The sequence below is a fragment of the Podarcis gaigeae genome (assembly GCF_964106915.1).
Source record: "Podarcis gaigeae genome assembly, chromosome: 13".
NCBI classification, from domain to species: domain Eukaryota; kingdom Metazoa; phylum Chordata; class Lepidosauria; order Squamata; family Lacertidae; genus Podarcis; species Podarcis gaigeae.
In genome coordinates this window covers 53,088,029-53,102,072 of record NC_139689.1, presented here as the reverse complement: position 1 = coordinate 53,102,072, position 14,044 = coordinate 53,088,029, and the positions used below count along the sequence as shown (strand labels likewise).

At 42.4% G+C, this 14,044-nt stretch overlaps 1 protein-coding gene across 2 annotated transcripts in view; it reads left to right on the top strand.

Annotated features, from left to right (window-relative positions):
• Window positions 1-14,044, top strand: part of CEP72 (centrosomal protein 72) — a 28,977-nt gene that overhangs the window by 12,383 nt on the left and 2,550 nt on the right. The window contains exons 7-14 of one of the 2 annotated variants that reach the window (XM_083709420.1): window positions 195-246; window positions 1,009-1,218; window positions 2,240-2,304; window positions 4,375-4,504; window positions 5,543-5,742; window positions 10,208-10,334; window positions 11,977-12,088; window positions 12,984-13,161. In XM_083709420.1, coding sequence (XP_083565546.1) covers window positions 195-246; window positions 1,009-1,218; window positions 2,240-2,304; window positions 4,375-4,504; window positions 5,543-5,742; window positions 10,208-10,334; window positions 11,977-12,088; window positions 12,984-13,125 — 1,038 coding nt within the window. In that variant the 3' untranslated portion in view covers window positions 13,126-13,161. Of the gene's footprint in view, window positions 1-194; window positions 247-1,008; window positions 1,219-2,239; window positions 2,305-4,374; window positions 4,505-5,542; window positions 5,743-10,207; window positions 10,335-11,976; window positions 12,089-12,983; window positions 13,779-14,044 lie in introns of those variants that run through there. The other variant, XM_083709419.1, reaches the window with a different exon arrangement.

The following is a 14,044-nucleotide window of genomic DNA, read 5'->3' as shown; positions in this document are numbered from 1 at the left end:
AGGTGGAATCTACACAACATATAAAAACTGTTCTGAAAATGCCTTTTAAACGTTTTTAAAATCATAGAATTTTCCATAAGGTTCGCCATCGTCATCTAGTGTCACATTGTATATTGCACCTAAATGTTTTACTTGCAGCTGTATAGCTGAGTCCAGAGATCCTGATTGTAGAATCTTTTTCTTTTTCCTTCTAGGCTGCTCAGTTACAAAATAGAAATATGCTGAAAGCCTCAGAAACAAATAAAGGTATGGCAGAGTTTGGCCATTAATGCCATAGGCATCTGTTGCGCAGGGTTCCAGCTGTCACTTTGCATGCTGATAGATAAGTTTTACCGACAAGCAACAGAAGTGAAGTGGCTAAAACAAATATCGTTATAATCCTCACTTTTGTGTTTTTATATGGAACACTCCTCCAGCATACAGGCAAACACGTATCACTTAATTGCACGGCAACTTGGCTTTAGATTTGTACCTTTTTTTACAGCTAATGGTCAGAATCCAACATGGAGAGTGACATCGCAGTGCTGTGCATAACTATTTAGAAGTAAATCTCACTGACTTCAGTGGGACTGAGCTCTTTGGCATTGTACTGCAGACTTCGCACTTCAATACGTTGGGAATAAATGACCTTAAACACAACTATCTCGGTTGGACTGTGGCCTAAACTGTGCACTGCGCCTGAATGGTTAAGCTGGACATATTGTTTTGCAATCAATCAATCAATCAATCAATCAATCAATGCTCAAGGAAGTTTTTGTCAGCAAGCTCTATCACCTGCCGATTAAAGTGGTTTAGTCCTGGACCAGTCTTGCTCTGTGACTCTGCTGATTGAAGTAAACTGGTTCTTAGTCCCCTTTCATGCCAGCGTGGCCTCAGTGACTTAAAGCTAGACTTGAATAATGCGTTTGTAGACTGTTCCAGTTTCCAAACTGTATTACCCAGTAGCAAATAACGAAGTAAAATACATGTATGTCAGTATGTTGCAATAATTTGGGTTTCCCTCTCCAGAATATAGAAGCTTGCCTACTTCACCAACTCTACAAGTTTCTCACAGTGCCCTTGGTCAAGGACACAAGAAAAAGAAAATCGGCGTTAGAGTTTCATTCTTAGGAGCTAAATCACAAGAGCTGCCCAAGACAGACCCTAATTTGAAGTTCCACAATGAGGCTGAAGCATATGAAAAGATCACAAGCCATGCTATTTTTACACCCCATCCAGGTAAAATTGTTTTTAAAGTGTTTCTGTGGCCTTGCTGTACATCTAAATATACAGCTGCCACTGAAAGCAGCAGCAGCAGCAGCAGCAGCAGCCATGCATCTACCTCCCCCACCCTCCCAGCCCTGTCTTGTCGAACTTAACCTGTGTTTTGGTGTCTCAGTCAGTACCCATGACTCCCTCCCCACTCCCTCCCCACCACAAGAGGCAGGTAATGATGTGGAGCATGGCCAGGGAAACTCAGGGATATGGGATAGGGATCAGTTCTGCTAGATTGTATGAAGAGGAATGTGGGAGCTAGATGTCTGGCTGCTGTTTTCAGCAAAGATGGTTGGCTGTGGCAGTTGTCTTTCTGAAATAGAGGGATTGTCTTAGATCTGGGACTCTGTGCCTCAAACATATGTGCTAATTCCTAACCATCTTTATGATAAGAGCGCCACCATGTGGAGTAGCCCAGTATTTCACTAGTTATTTATGTACTTCATTTGTTCAGCTTCAGTTGAACCTATTTCTCTGCAGAGAAAATGAGCTTCTCTGTATCTCACGGTTTCTCTTGGGAGAGCTAAGCCACGAGCCAAACTATGACTTAATTCAGCAACAGAGTAGACATGATCACCTGTCCAGGAGCCCATGCATTTGCTAATTGGTGCTGACTTCTGTTCTGGCTTAGTATTATGTGTGAACTGGGCCTATGAGAACCTACATATTGAAACATCCAGCAGGTTTCAATTGACCCACAGAGCGGCCAGCAGATGTAACTCTTGCACAGACATTATCTTGTTGTTATGAAAGTTTCTGGGAGCTAGAGCAGTGTTCTGGTCAGAGTGTCAGGCTAGCACCTGGGGGACAAGAGTCCATATCTTCACTCAGCTATGATGCCAATCACTGCCTCTCAGCCTAGCCGACCTCAGAGGGGAGGAATATAAATGCTTTTTATTATTATTAAGAATTCTGCTATTTCATGGTTTAGTGTTTTTTCACCTAGACTGAAACCATTATGTTCAAATACTTTTTCCATTTGTAGCCCCACCAGAAGACAATGAAATAGTAGTTACTTCTCAGAAGACAACAACAGGACATGACCAGAAGGTACCTGAACGTGAAAGGCTAAAGAGCAAAGACCTAAAGAATGGAGATAATGTCAAAAATGTGTCAGTTTGAGATCAAGCCAACTTCTCTAGTGGATCAGTTATAACAAAAGGGGTTCACTGAAGATTCCTAAGGACCTCTGTTTGCACCTGATCACTGATACGGGCATGGATTGGCTAAGTTCCCCCCCCCCCATCAGCATTCCATTTCCTGGTGTGTGTTTTTCCGAAGGAAAGTTAGTACTTCATTTAAAGAGGCACTAAGTTTCCCTTCTATTTCCTTATCCTGGTAACTGACTCCTCCATAATAGGATCCCAATTCCTTTCTGAAATCTGTGCATATTCATCTCCTTTTCATTAGTGAAGTAATTCCCCCCTTTTTTTATCTGTGTATTCATATGGAAATGATGTTTATCTCCCAGCACATAATTCCAGTGTTTAACAGTTTACACATGCTGCCCATAGGCTACTGGGCCAACTACAAAGTTAATGTATTAATTTACAAAGCCTTTAACAACTTGAGTCTAGGATATCCTCAATACTGTTTGATGTGTTATATCCCTGTTAGATCACTCCCGTCTTTGTGGGAGTGGCTCTAAGTGGTTCCCCATGACGCAGGCACACAGCTCAGTAATTTACCCTTTTAAAAAAAGTTTGGCATAGACAACATACCTTAAGTTTTCATTCCTGGTTTGTAATTCTCCTGAAATGTTTCTCCTGAAATTCTCCTGCAATGTTTCAGAAAAATCCCCTCCTTGTTTTTCTTCACTGCTTCAGGATTATTTGATAGGCACGACTGCACCAATACATTTATGTGTATTGGTGAGCCAGTCAAGAGCTCATAATCTTCAAAGGTATTTGTGTACAGGCAACCTGTCAAGGATAGCAATGCCTTCTTACATAAGTCAGTAACCCACAAAAATTTTACTAGCCAGTCATACATTATTAGTAATTTGTAATCTGTAATCGGTTTTCATAAACCTTCTGTGACTCATTGGCTGGTTGCAGTTCTTCTTGCCATAGCTGACTTGGCGACTTAACTATTTTCTATCAACATGGATTAATAATGGGACAAGAAAATTGCCTGAAAAAGATGCCGTGGCTTTGACCCGAGAGCCAAGAGAATCTTTTCCTAATTGTCTTCTTGATCCATTTGTCATAGTCCCTAAAGTAGTTGCTTCCCTCTTTTTCAGATTTAGGGACCAATGCTTGAACCCTGTTAGCTGAGTTAGCCTGCCTCTTGCTTTTTCTGTCAGCAAAGATTCAAACCTGAGTTTGCACTTTTTGCCTGTTGGCACACCTGCCTCCTTGCATCATTGTGTTTGGTTCCATTTCCATTTGTTCCATCCTTTACCTTTTCCTTGTTCCACTTCTAACCCAGCGTTCTGATCTACTAGCAGCTTTGTAGTTCCTTCCTTTGCATATAACCTAGGACTAACAGTTTAGTTGATTAAGAGCTTTATGGCCAGAGAATAGATTTATCTTTATTCTTCTGCCCATGAGCTTGAAAATATCACTTCTAAACATGGCAACCATATGCATCTGATCACTACCAGAGGAGTGAGTGGGGGCAGCAGAATGCTAAGCAACCCTTTGGATTTTAGCTGTTTGACTAATAAGCTAGTCTATATGCCATTTACTTCCGGTAAAGAGCCCTGTGCACTTTGTTCTGACAAAGGTGAGTGCTGGGGACTAGATATGCAAATTGGAGCACATGTGCCTATCAGCAATCCAGGCAGTTCTGAACCCCAGAGCATTATGGATAAGGTGACAATACATTACTTTGTTCGTTTTGCAGTGCTAATGGGAAAGTACAGGCTTGCTCACTGTGCAGCTCCTCGTTTTAAGCTGTGTCTAGGTCCTGCACAATAGTGATTGGGGAGCTCACAACATTTTCTGTGTGCAGTGCCTGTTAATCTATCTGCCCAGGGTAGCAGACGCCAAGTAGTAAAATAGCACTATTAAAAATAAAACAAAAGCATATTTAAAACAGTTAAAAGCACTTAAAAGCAGTAAGAATTCTTTTTAAAAACATGTAAACATTAAAGTATTTTTTTTTAAATTTTTTAAGTGCAAACCTCAAGGAGCAGTTCAGCTGGCGGATGAAGTGCTGTATGAAACAGGACTTGAATGTCTTCTAGACTTGGTTGATAAACACTGGAATGGTTGCAAATCGCTTCATTGCAACCAAACCTTTTTATGTAAGTATGAGTCATTTGTCGGCGATGTCTGTTTCTCCGTGATGATTTGGCTCCTTCCTCCTGCAAGGTGGCTTGCGGGTAATGATAGATCGGTTTCCCCCATTAATTTCTCCAACCCCGGCAACAGGTTTGACAGATGTGCCCTGCTTTTCACCTGGCAGAAATAGTCCCAGTGGGGAAATGAGAGGTGGGCTTTTATTTTTCCTCATGTGTTTTCGGCCTCTTCAGCACCATTCACTGCATTTGCTCAAGGAGCAAGACTGGCCAGTTTAAAGGTTTATTGTGCCATTTCATGAGGTTATTCTGAACTGCTGCTGGAATGGACACCTGTTGTCATGTGAGTAGCAACATGAAAGTGGTCCCTTTCCTTGGGAAGCAGGAGGTTACTCCGGAGAGTGATGGGAGGAGTGTCAGCCGGAGGAGAAGCAAGGTGAGCAGCGCTTACCTGGGCGAAGGCATCTTCCCAAACTGGCATTGGTTACCTCGGTTTCTTCATGCTATGAAGCACAGTGGGGCAAGGGAAGAGTGGGGGATCCCAACGCCTAGTCTCTCTGCCTGGAAATAATCACAGGAAGAAAATGCTCTGAAGAGGTCTCATGTGATCAATACTGTGTTTTGCAGTGTGACCCCATGTCTCAATAGATAGGATTAGACTTGCGGGTACTTGGCTCAGCATAAGGAATTTGAAAAGGGGCTTCTGTTTGAACTGGGGCCTGGAGAACCAGGGGTTGAGTGGCTCAGTAGTGGTGCTATAAAAGGGTCACAGGAGCAAATAACAAATTTTCCTGCAGCAGAATTTCTTTGTGAACTTAAAAATACAAAGGCGTGTCCATCGGACATCGTCTTCTGCTCTCATAGTAAAGCAGCTCTGTTAGGATCAATTTTGCTGAGGTTACTTGCAAGTAAAAGCCATGCTGCTCTGCTGGAACAGTGAATTTGTAAAGACTGAGCAGGTAGTTTGAAGGAAATTACACCCCTGCCCCCCCCCCAAACCTGGTCACTAAATATGAACTTAGAAAAATCTCCTTTAATTCCTAGCTCAGGCAGAAACTGTTTTGTCTGCAATTCAGAAATCCACACCCACAGATCAACAGAGACCTCCTGCAGAACACCAAGAGCTGAATAACCTTCGGTTAGAGAGACAGGCTTTGCAAAAGCGTATCTCTGAGCAAGAAGAGCAGTACAATGCCAAGATCAATAGTTTGGCATCAGACTTGAATAGTGCTAAGAAAGACAGGGTAAGTAGAATGAAGTATTCCGCGACCCCATGATTTCTCTGTGCATATAGGTATCTACATACATATAAACAGTGTTCTAATCTTTTTTTTTTTTTAATAAAATTTTTATTGGGTTTTTACATTTTATAAAGACACACACACAAAAAGACAAAGACAACACATATACAATTTCATACCCTTACTTTCTTTACCCTCTTTCCTTGACTTCCCCCCACCCCCTCTTCATACATCCCAATTCCAATAATTATTTCAGCAAGTTCTTGTCTATCATCTTAAACATATTGTTATTATTTTTAAAACTTAACTCTTTTTACTTATAAACATTTAACTTTTCCATTTCCAATTCTCTTATAAACATTAAATCCTTTTTCTAAGGTCGACCTAACTTCCCTTCCACGAATTTCTCCCTTTATTATATTAATTATAGGTCACATTGGCCAAATACAAAAGTCATAAAATTTTAAAATTCTATTCTCCCCTCCCTCCCTACCCCGGTTTCCATCCCTTCCCAAGCAAATGTCCAAAAACAGTTCCTAGCCCGGATTCCTCACATCCGAGGCCTTCAATTCTCTGTCAGTCTCTCTCTGCCAATTTTGTTTGTAGTCCTTTTTGTTGGTCCTCAGGTCTCGAAGAAGTTCTGTCACAGTCAAATCAAATTTTCTTCCATCCAAAATGTTTAAAAGCAATTGCTGCAAAAGATCAACTGCTCTCCCATACTCAAAAAGGAAGTCTTGATCATATTTCTTTATTCTTTTGAATTCCAGTGTTCCAAGTACTCCAGGGACTTCCTTCTTCATCTTTCTCATCTTTCGCAGATTTGTAATCCAAAGATCTTCTTCCTTATTTTCTGACAATATAGGCTTTTGGTTGGTATTTATTTGGTTGGTATTTTCCACCTGAACTATCTCCACTCCTTCTTTCCTCTCCATCCATTCCAAAAATATCTCTTCTGGTTCAGCTGCAGATTTTTTGTCAATCGAATCCTTTGTGCACTCAGCAGAGTTGTTTGTTTTAGAGTTCAAGGTCATAAGTTCTTTGTTCATAGCCGTACTCTGCTCTTGCAGAATTCCCACGAGAAAGAACATTTTTTCTATTTCTGCCAGTAATTTTCCCTCTGCAGCCATTGTAATGTCTCTAGTTCCCCCTAGGGGGATTCCAATTGCTTAATAGTCCTTTTCCAACAATCCGTTACTTTATTATTTATTACTACTTTGTTTCCAACCACCTCAATTCAAATGTATCACCTTTAGTTCAGAGAGTTATTAAATAGCAAAATTCTTAACTTTAACCGCCCGTTTGACAGCTCCTTTGACAGCTGTCAAACTCCTTATTCTTTTTCCTCCGGCACCCGCACAGGACGCTCCCGGGTTCGGGGGGGGGATTTACACATAAAGTTCCAAAATTCCTCCCTTTCTCTCCAGCACAAAGACTTCTCCTTCAAATTCATGGAAAGATCTTTTATCTGACAGAACAACAATCTCTCCACCTTAGTTCTCCGATCCTTGCTTTAGATCGTTTGTAGATAGGGGGGGTGCGGACTTCCCTTTAGCACATCCCCCGGTCGTGCCGAATTCAAAGGTAAAAATTTTACAGTCCAAATTCCATTCTACTCACGGGTTGTTTATTTTCCAGTCCAAATTTTGGGAAGAAAGTCAGCGCTCTCCGGCCATGGCTCACGGCTTCACTCCACTGAAGTAGCGGTCTACTCACAGCACCACGCCACTCTCCGTACCCTCTCCAAAGCCTTTAAAAAGGCTCTTTGTGGGTCGGGGAGGGCGCTTAAGGTGCCCACCGAGTCACCAAGTCCGCAGGCTTCCGCGCCTGCGGTTTCTAAGGGTCCCCGCGTCGCCGGCGCGGCAGGACCCGTCCTCAGCAGAGCCGATTCCCTCCGGAGCTCGGAGGGAACCCGCCATTCACCGATCGCGCTAACCCGGAAGTCCTTAACAGTGTTCTAATCTGGGATGGCAAGATGCAGCTGTCAAACTCCTAACAATCAGCTTCAGATTTTTTTAAAAAAATGCATTTATTTGAACTTAAAACCCATCCAAAGGACCTAGGGTGCAGGATGCTATACTAGTTTTCCTGTATTGCTGATTACCAGACTTGTCTTCTATCATTTTTTGCTTAATGTTGCTTCTGCCAAACATAGGGAAGAGTTCAGCAACTGGTGACAAGTTCAGCAATTCACTCTGGTTTCCGATGTTTCAGCAAGCATTAACTATGTACTCCTAGGCAAAGGGGTAGAAATTTGCTTTATTTTTAAAAGGAAAGTTGAGTTTTTGTTTCCAATATCACCTTCTGTCCTTTTTGTGGAACTTCAGCATATACACAGCCATCACTAAAGGCCACAAAAAGCACAAATCCTGCCTAATGAATCTCTCCCCAGGCAGCAGTGGTCTACTTTTCAGGGCAGAATTTCTCCAAACTTGTCTGCAAATCAGACAAGTTAAGGTTTAAGCCACCTTAACTATAGAAGCTCTATAATTCCTTCAAAATGCAAAGCAAACACTGAAATTCAGACCATTCTAATTTATTTTGTCTTCTGGTGTTGCGTTTGTAGCAGCTGTTGCTTGATCCGCAGGGTCTATTCTGATTACTTTTAGCTCAGAGGATCACTGGGATCCCACAGTAGTTGGAGCAGCTGTTGGGTAGAATCTGTAGGAAGGAGTGCTTAGAGGTTGCACCCACACTGGCAGCTGGAGCTTGACATTTGCTTCTGTCAGAGCTCTGCAGGGCATATCACTGAAAGGTTTATAGCCCCTTTATGGAATTATTGGTGTACTTGGCCAGTATTTGAAGCCACTAATATTGGGTAACACATGCCTGAATTCCTTGTTCTTCATTTTACTGTAATTTACTGGTCAGCAGCTTGAGCTAAATACAGTCAAGTCTATCTTGCCAATTAGTCACTACAAATCCCTTTTTCTTTCCTCATCTTGTTGGATTTCTGTCTCACATCCACCCGACTACTTTTCTCTGTCCGCAGAGCATATAGGATAGGGTTAATTCCTCTTCAGAAGACAGGGTCAAACTCTTCCCAGTTCAGTCATATGAACATGCCTAGCCTGCTGCTACTGACATCAAATCAGTGCTCCCTGGGAGTGTGGCCCTGTCAGAACAGGGGGACAGGAAGAGGACATCTGCATGAAGCCTTGGCCTTGGCCTTTAAATGCCCTGGCTCCTGCTGGATGGAGGACTTGAACTCAGATCTTCTTCCTCATTCACTTCCTTGGTTGCTCAAATTGGTACAGAATGAAAAAGTCAGCAAGGGTTAGTGGGAACAACAGGTGCCATGCATGGCTAAGCAGGTGAAGACGTTGGTCCAACCAGCTTGCCCCTTTCTACTCCCTCGGTGATGCTGCCGGCCATCCTTTCCCCTCCAAAGCCCCTCGTGCCGCACAGCTGAGAGGGAGCTACTTGACCTGTGTCTCAGTCAGGTGATTCCCTGCACCAACACCAGCAGAGGAGCCTCTCATCCTCGCCTGTGTGAGTGGTCTTAATGTAAGCCTGTCAACAGAGTCTGAAATGTAGGGTGATTCCTTGCCAACCCGTCTGGGTTGTCCTGTGTCTCTCACTATGTGTAGTTTAATGAACCAATGGGGTTGCACTGACCTAGAGTGTGGTGGGTGGGGGACTAGTGGGATTAGGATTAGATTTGGGTTAAAGAGTGGGGGATAGATTATAGGAAGGCCCGTGGAGTAGCCATAATACTTAGTAGAGACCTGAACTTCAAAGCCATGACAGTCCTAAAGGGCAAAAGAGGCAGATACATTTTTTCTAAAGGGACACTAGATGGCAAAATTAAACTGACAATCGGCTCCATGTATGCCCCAAACTCGAAACAACTAGAATTCACCCAAAAAACACTAAACAAGTTCCTCTCCTTCTCCGAAGGGGAAGCAATCCTAGGAGGAGACCTCAATCTAAATATGAAAGGCATATCCCTGAAAGACATCCACCCTACCACCCCATGGGCAACCTTCCTCTGAAGGAAACCCCCAGCAACTAAAAATGCTAAAAAATGGGTCTCTATGACATTTGGGGTGAGCAAAACCCAGGAGACACCAGCCATACATTCCAATCGGGACGCCATGGTACAGTGTCCAGACTGGACAGCATTCTACTCACACAGGGTCTGATCCCCTTCAGTGGAATCAACAAACATAGGTAACACAAAAATCACAGATCACACCGCAGTTGAAGTCACCGTTAAAATAGGAGAGGGTTCTTCATCATGGTTCTTCAGTCCCATCCTAACTACAAACAAACAAATTAGAGATAGTCTCACAAAAACTCTCCAAAACTACTTCAAGGAAAATGATGTAGGCAATATAACAGAATCTGAAATGCTACTTTAATCATTTGTAATGCCTAATAAAGGTTTGGTGAAGTAATAGCTACTTTAATCATTTTCTCTGTCTCATCGTTTTTTCCTTTCTACACCTCCCCTCCCTCATTGTGTTAGGATATGTTGAAGCATAATTTAGACAAATTACTGAAAGAACATGCAGCTCTGAAAGGGCACAGTCCCAAAATGGAACAAAGGACCCAGAATGCAGAGGCCACTCAGGCAGCACCACTGCAGATAATCAGTAAGTTTCTAAAAATATGTATCTGAATGAAGCTGTCCGTGTGTTTGTTTGAACACATGAAGAGTCTGTATCCTCCATCCGATAAAAGGCAACTTTGTAAGTTTATAGCAGTTGTGGAAGGGGCAACCTAGAGCAGAGATCCTGCAAATGGCATATGGAACTTTGCATGTACATTTTGGTCTTTTCTAGCCTTGCACTAATCACTGCAGACTCTTTATGAATACATTTGCTGCAGTGCGAGGGGGAGATGAGCTTATCCCTAGTGTACAGGCAAAGATGCTGTGGGCACAGTCTAACTGGTGGTGGCAGGAAAGGACCGTGAACCTGGCAGGGCCACCAGGCCAGCTAAGTGTGTGTGTGGGGGGGTGTCACCAGAAACAGGACTGTGATGTCTTTCACCTCGCATATTGGGCTGTCTTTTAAAATGCACACTCACCCACCCACCCACCCAAATATTGCCTTCATGTATTCAAGCACATTGTCACATGGAGACCCGGTCACATAAGAAGCCTGCTAATAAGATTTAAAATCCCCTTAAATTCCTGCTGATTGATTTTCAGAATGATAACTGTGTACAATTCACTTGGATTAAGGTGCCCACACTTTCCATCTGAGGTCTGATATAAAAAAGCATATCAAATATATGCATTACTGGGGTTTGTAAAACGGCATTTCAGAGGAGTAAATCTCAAAAGTTCCAAAATTTCTTAACCCTTGTGTCTGAACTGATTTCGCTCTCTGTCTTAGTCCTGTTGTGCTAGATCGTGTTGAGATCCCAATGCTTTGCTCATAGGAAAAGGTCACTATCTCATCAGTTGGCAGCTGCTACCCCAAAGACCTTTTTTGGTCCCCTTTCTAACCCCACCCTTTGTTGCATGGGAACTGGGGGTGGTAGACAACATAATTAAAATACAATGCTTGCAAAGATTAAAACTTTTTAAAAATACATCACTATAACTTATACTAGTAGAGTTACAGATAGGTAGCCGCGTTGGTCTGCCATAGTCAAAACAAAAAACAAAAATTTCTTCCAGTAGCACCTTAAAGACCAACTAAGTTAGTTCTTGGTATGAGCTTTCGTGTGCATGCACACTTCTTCAGATACACTTCAGATGCACACGAAAGCTCATACCAAGAACTAACTTAGTTGGTCTTTAAGGTGCTACTGGAAGAAAAAAAATTTTTTTTTGTTTATACTAGTAGAGTTAAACTTGCTTAAATTTTATATCAATACTCATAATTTAGTACCCATCAGTAGCACTACTAACTGGGCATCCCTGCTGACCTCAGGGCACAGGTTGGCTGGCACTGGAGGAGGAATTTCTCTAAGTACTTGGGCCTCCAAGCTTTGTGCTTTGTACACCATCACCAAAACCTTGAATTGGGGTTGGTAGCTCACAAGCAGCCAGTGTGCTGCCTTTTGGATCCATGACACACGCAACTGCTTGGCTCAGCTGACAAATACCCATTCCTTCTGATCTTTTTCATATGGCTCGGGGGAATGCAACGAATGGGAGTGCAGCAAGCATTCTCATCTTTGTCATCTCCTCATCTTTGTCATATATACTTCCCTGTCATGCAGTGCTAACACCTTTTTTAAGAAAGATGGTTGCCTATGGCTATATATTCTTTCTCTCTCCAGAGCTTGAAAACCACCACAAGCTGTTGGCTGATGAAAATGCCAATTTGAAACAGCGCCTCCAGCACTTTGACAAGATGCAGGAACTCACAAAGATGTTGCAGGAAAGCCACAGGTAGAAGCTTAGTACTGGATGTTAAGTGGAAGCTCTCAAGATTTCAAATGTTTGGCTATTTAAAAATTTGTTCTTGTGTTCAATGGCATCCGCTTCTCCCAGTGTATGGTCACTGTCTTTGCCAAGCTGCTTCCAGCACATGTTCTTTCATCTCCTTCCACACAGAAGTGCTCCTTCTTGCTTGACCCCAAGCTCTGCTCAGCCACGTTGGCCACCTGGAGCCTCCAGTGCTCAACGTCTAAATACTAAACGTTGAGAAAAGTGAGGAAATGGAGGGCTGACCCAGGAGGAGAGAACTGACTGCACAAGTAGACAGACTGAGTGAAAGGTCGAGGCAGGGTCTGAATGACAAACACCAGAACCAGCTGTTCTTATACAAGTTTAATTTCACGCCAGGTTCTCTTCCCTTCCACCCTGCTTACCCCCAAAAACTTGGTTCCCAATTTTTCCTCCCTGACTTGCCCCCCTCAAAAAAAGACTTGTCGTTTTTCTCATTCTTGCCTCCAGTTCTTGCACTTGCAATCCCTTAGTGTTAAGAGAGAGAGAGAACTTACCAACAGGTCTCAAACCAAATGGACAAGGAGAAGGCTACCTTAAGGCATGTGGAAAAATGCACATGAGCATCTATTTGTTATCCTGTAGAAGAGAAAGGGATTTCCCCCCCATTATTGAACCAGTGGAGCAAAGGGGTAGAAAGAACTGGCTCCCTTTTGACAGCCCAGCAGCCAAGACGTGCTTTCAAGGGATAAAATCTGTTATCTGTGATCTCTCCAGGTTTGAGTGCAGCTGTGCGCGCGCAGGGCTGTTCTTCACATCTGTAGGTTCCATGGTTTATTTTGTAACATAATAATTTATTTTCTTTTTTCTTTTTTTTAAATGCAACGCTTTCTTGCAGAACCTTGGTTTCGACAAATGAACGTCTCTTAAAAGAACTGGAAGAGGCACGTTGCCGACACAAGGCGGAAGTGGAGCAACTACACTGGAACTACAATCAGTTAAAGAAAACACTTCCTCCTAGCAACATCACCCAAAATTAACATCAGCAGATGTTAATAACAGTGAAAGGCATGTGAGTGTAAATGATTTATAAAGGATGACAAACCCTTGGGGTTATTGACTTCCATGAACCAACCAACTTTTAACACTGTGGCTGATTTCTCTTGTACCTCATTTTTTTAAGACATCCTCCCCATGGTTTTGGAATATAGGAGTGAATATATTAAATTATTGAATGATTTTAATGCATTATTCAATCAAGGGCAATTTATAGGGAGTTTTTAAGTAAAATAAAATAGATCTCTTCTACTGTGAATTTTGTATTCACCTCAGACTTTTTCAAATAGGGATCATGTTTATCATTGACCAAGTTATTGTTGCAGAGCTGTGTGCTGATACTTTAGGAACAGCTGCAAAACCATGGCATTAAGACATGCTTCGAGCACTTCTGCTCATGGAATGAAGTTTAGCAGTCATGTTCTTGCAGTGCAATCCTGTCCGTGTTTTCTTGGACTGCAGCCTTAGAAGGGATGAGAGATTCTCATACTGTTGCACTTGCTGCAAAAATGATAATCCTAGCTTATTCTTTCACTTATCCTGTCCTTGAATGTGTTATCTGTGGATCAAGAATTAACCTTTGGCATATGAGTAGCTGCTGTTTCCATACTCCATTAAAAAGATGCTGTTTCAACAATACTGTCCACATCTTCATTGATACCATTCGATCAACTAATTAGGTTGATTGCTCACTGAGATCCAGTTTCTCTCTGCATTCTGGCAGTTCCAAATTTCTGCTGGCAGGAAATATCATGGTGTGTGTCCTGTGTTACTGAAGTGGCCTTTTGTTTTCTTTAATGTTTTGGGCAATTATTTCTGGATTTCAAACCACTGAAATTTTGCATCTGCTGATGGAATGGCAAGTAAAGGATTTGCCTGTCAATGTGCCTTTCCAAGTCCAAC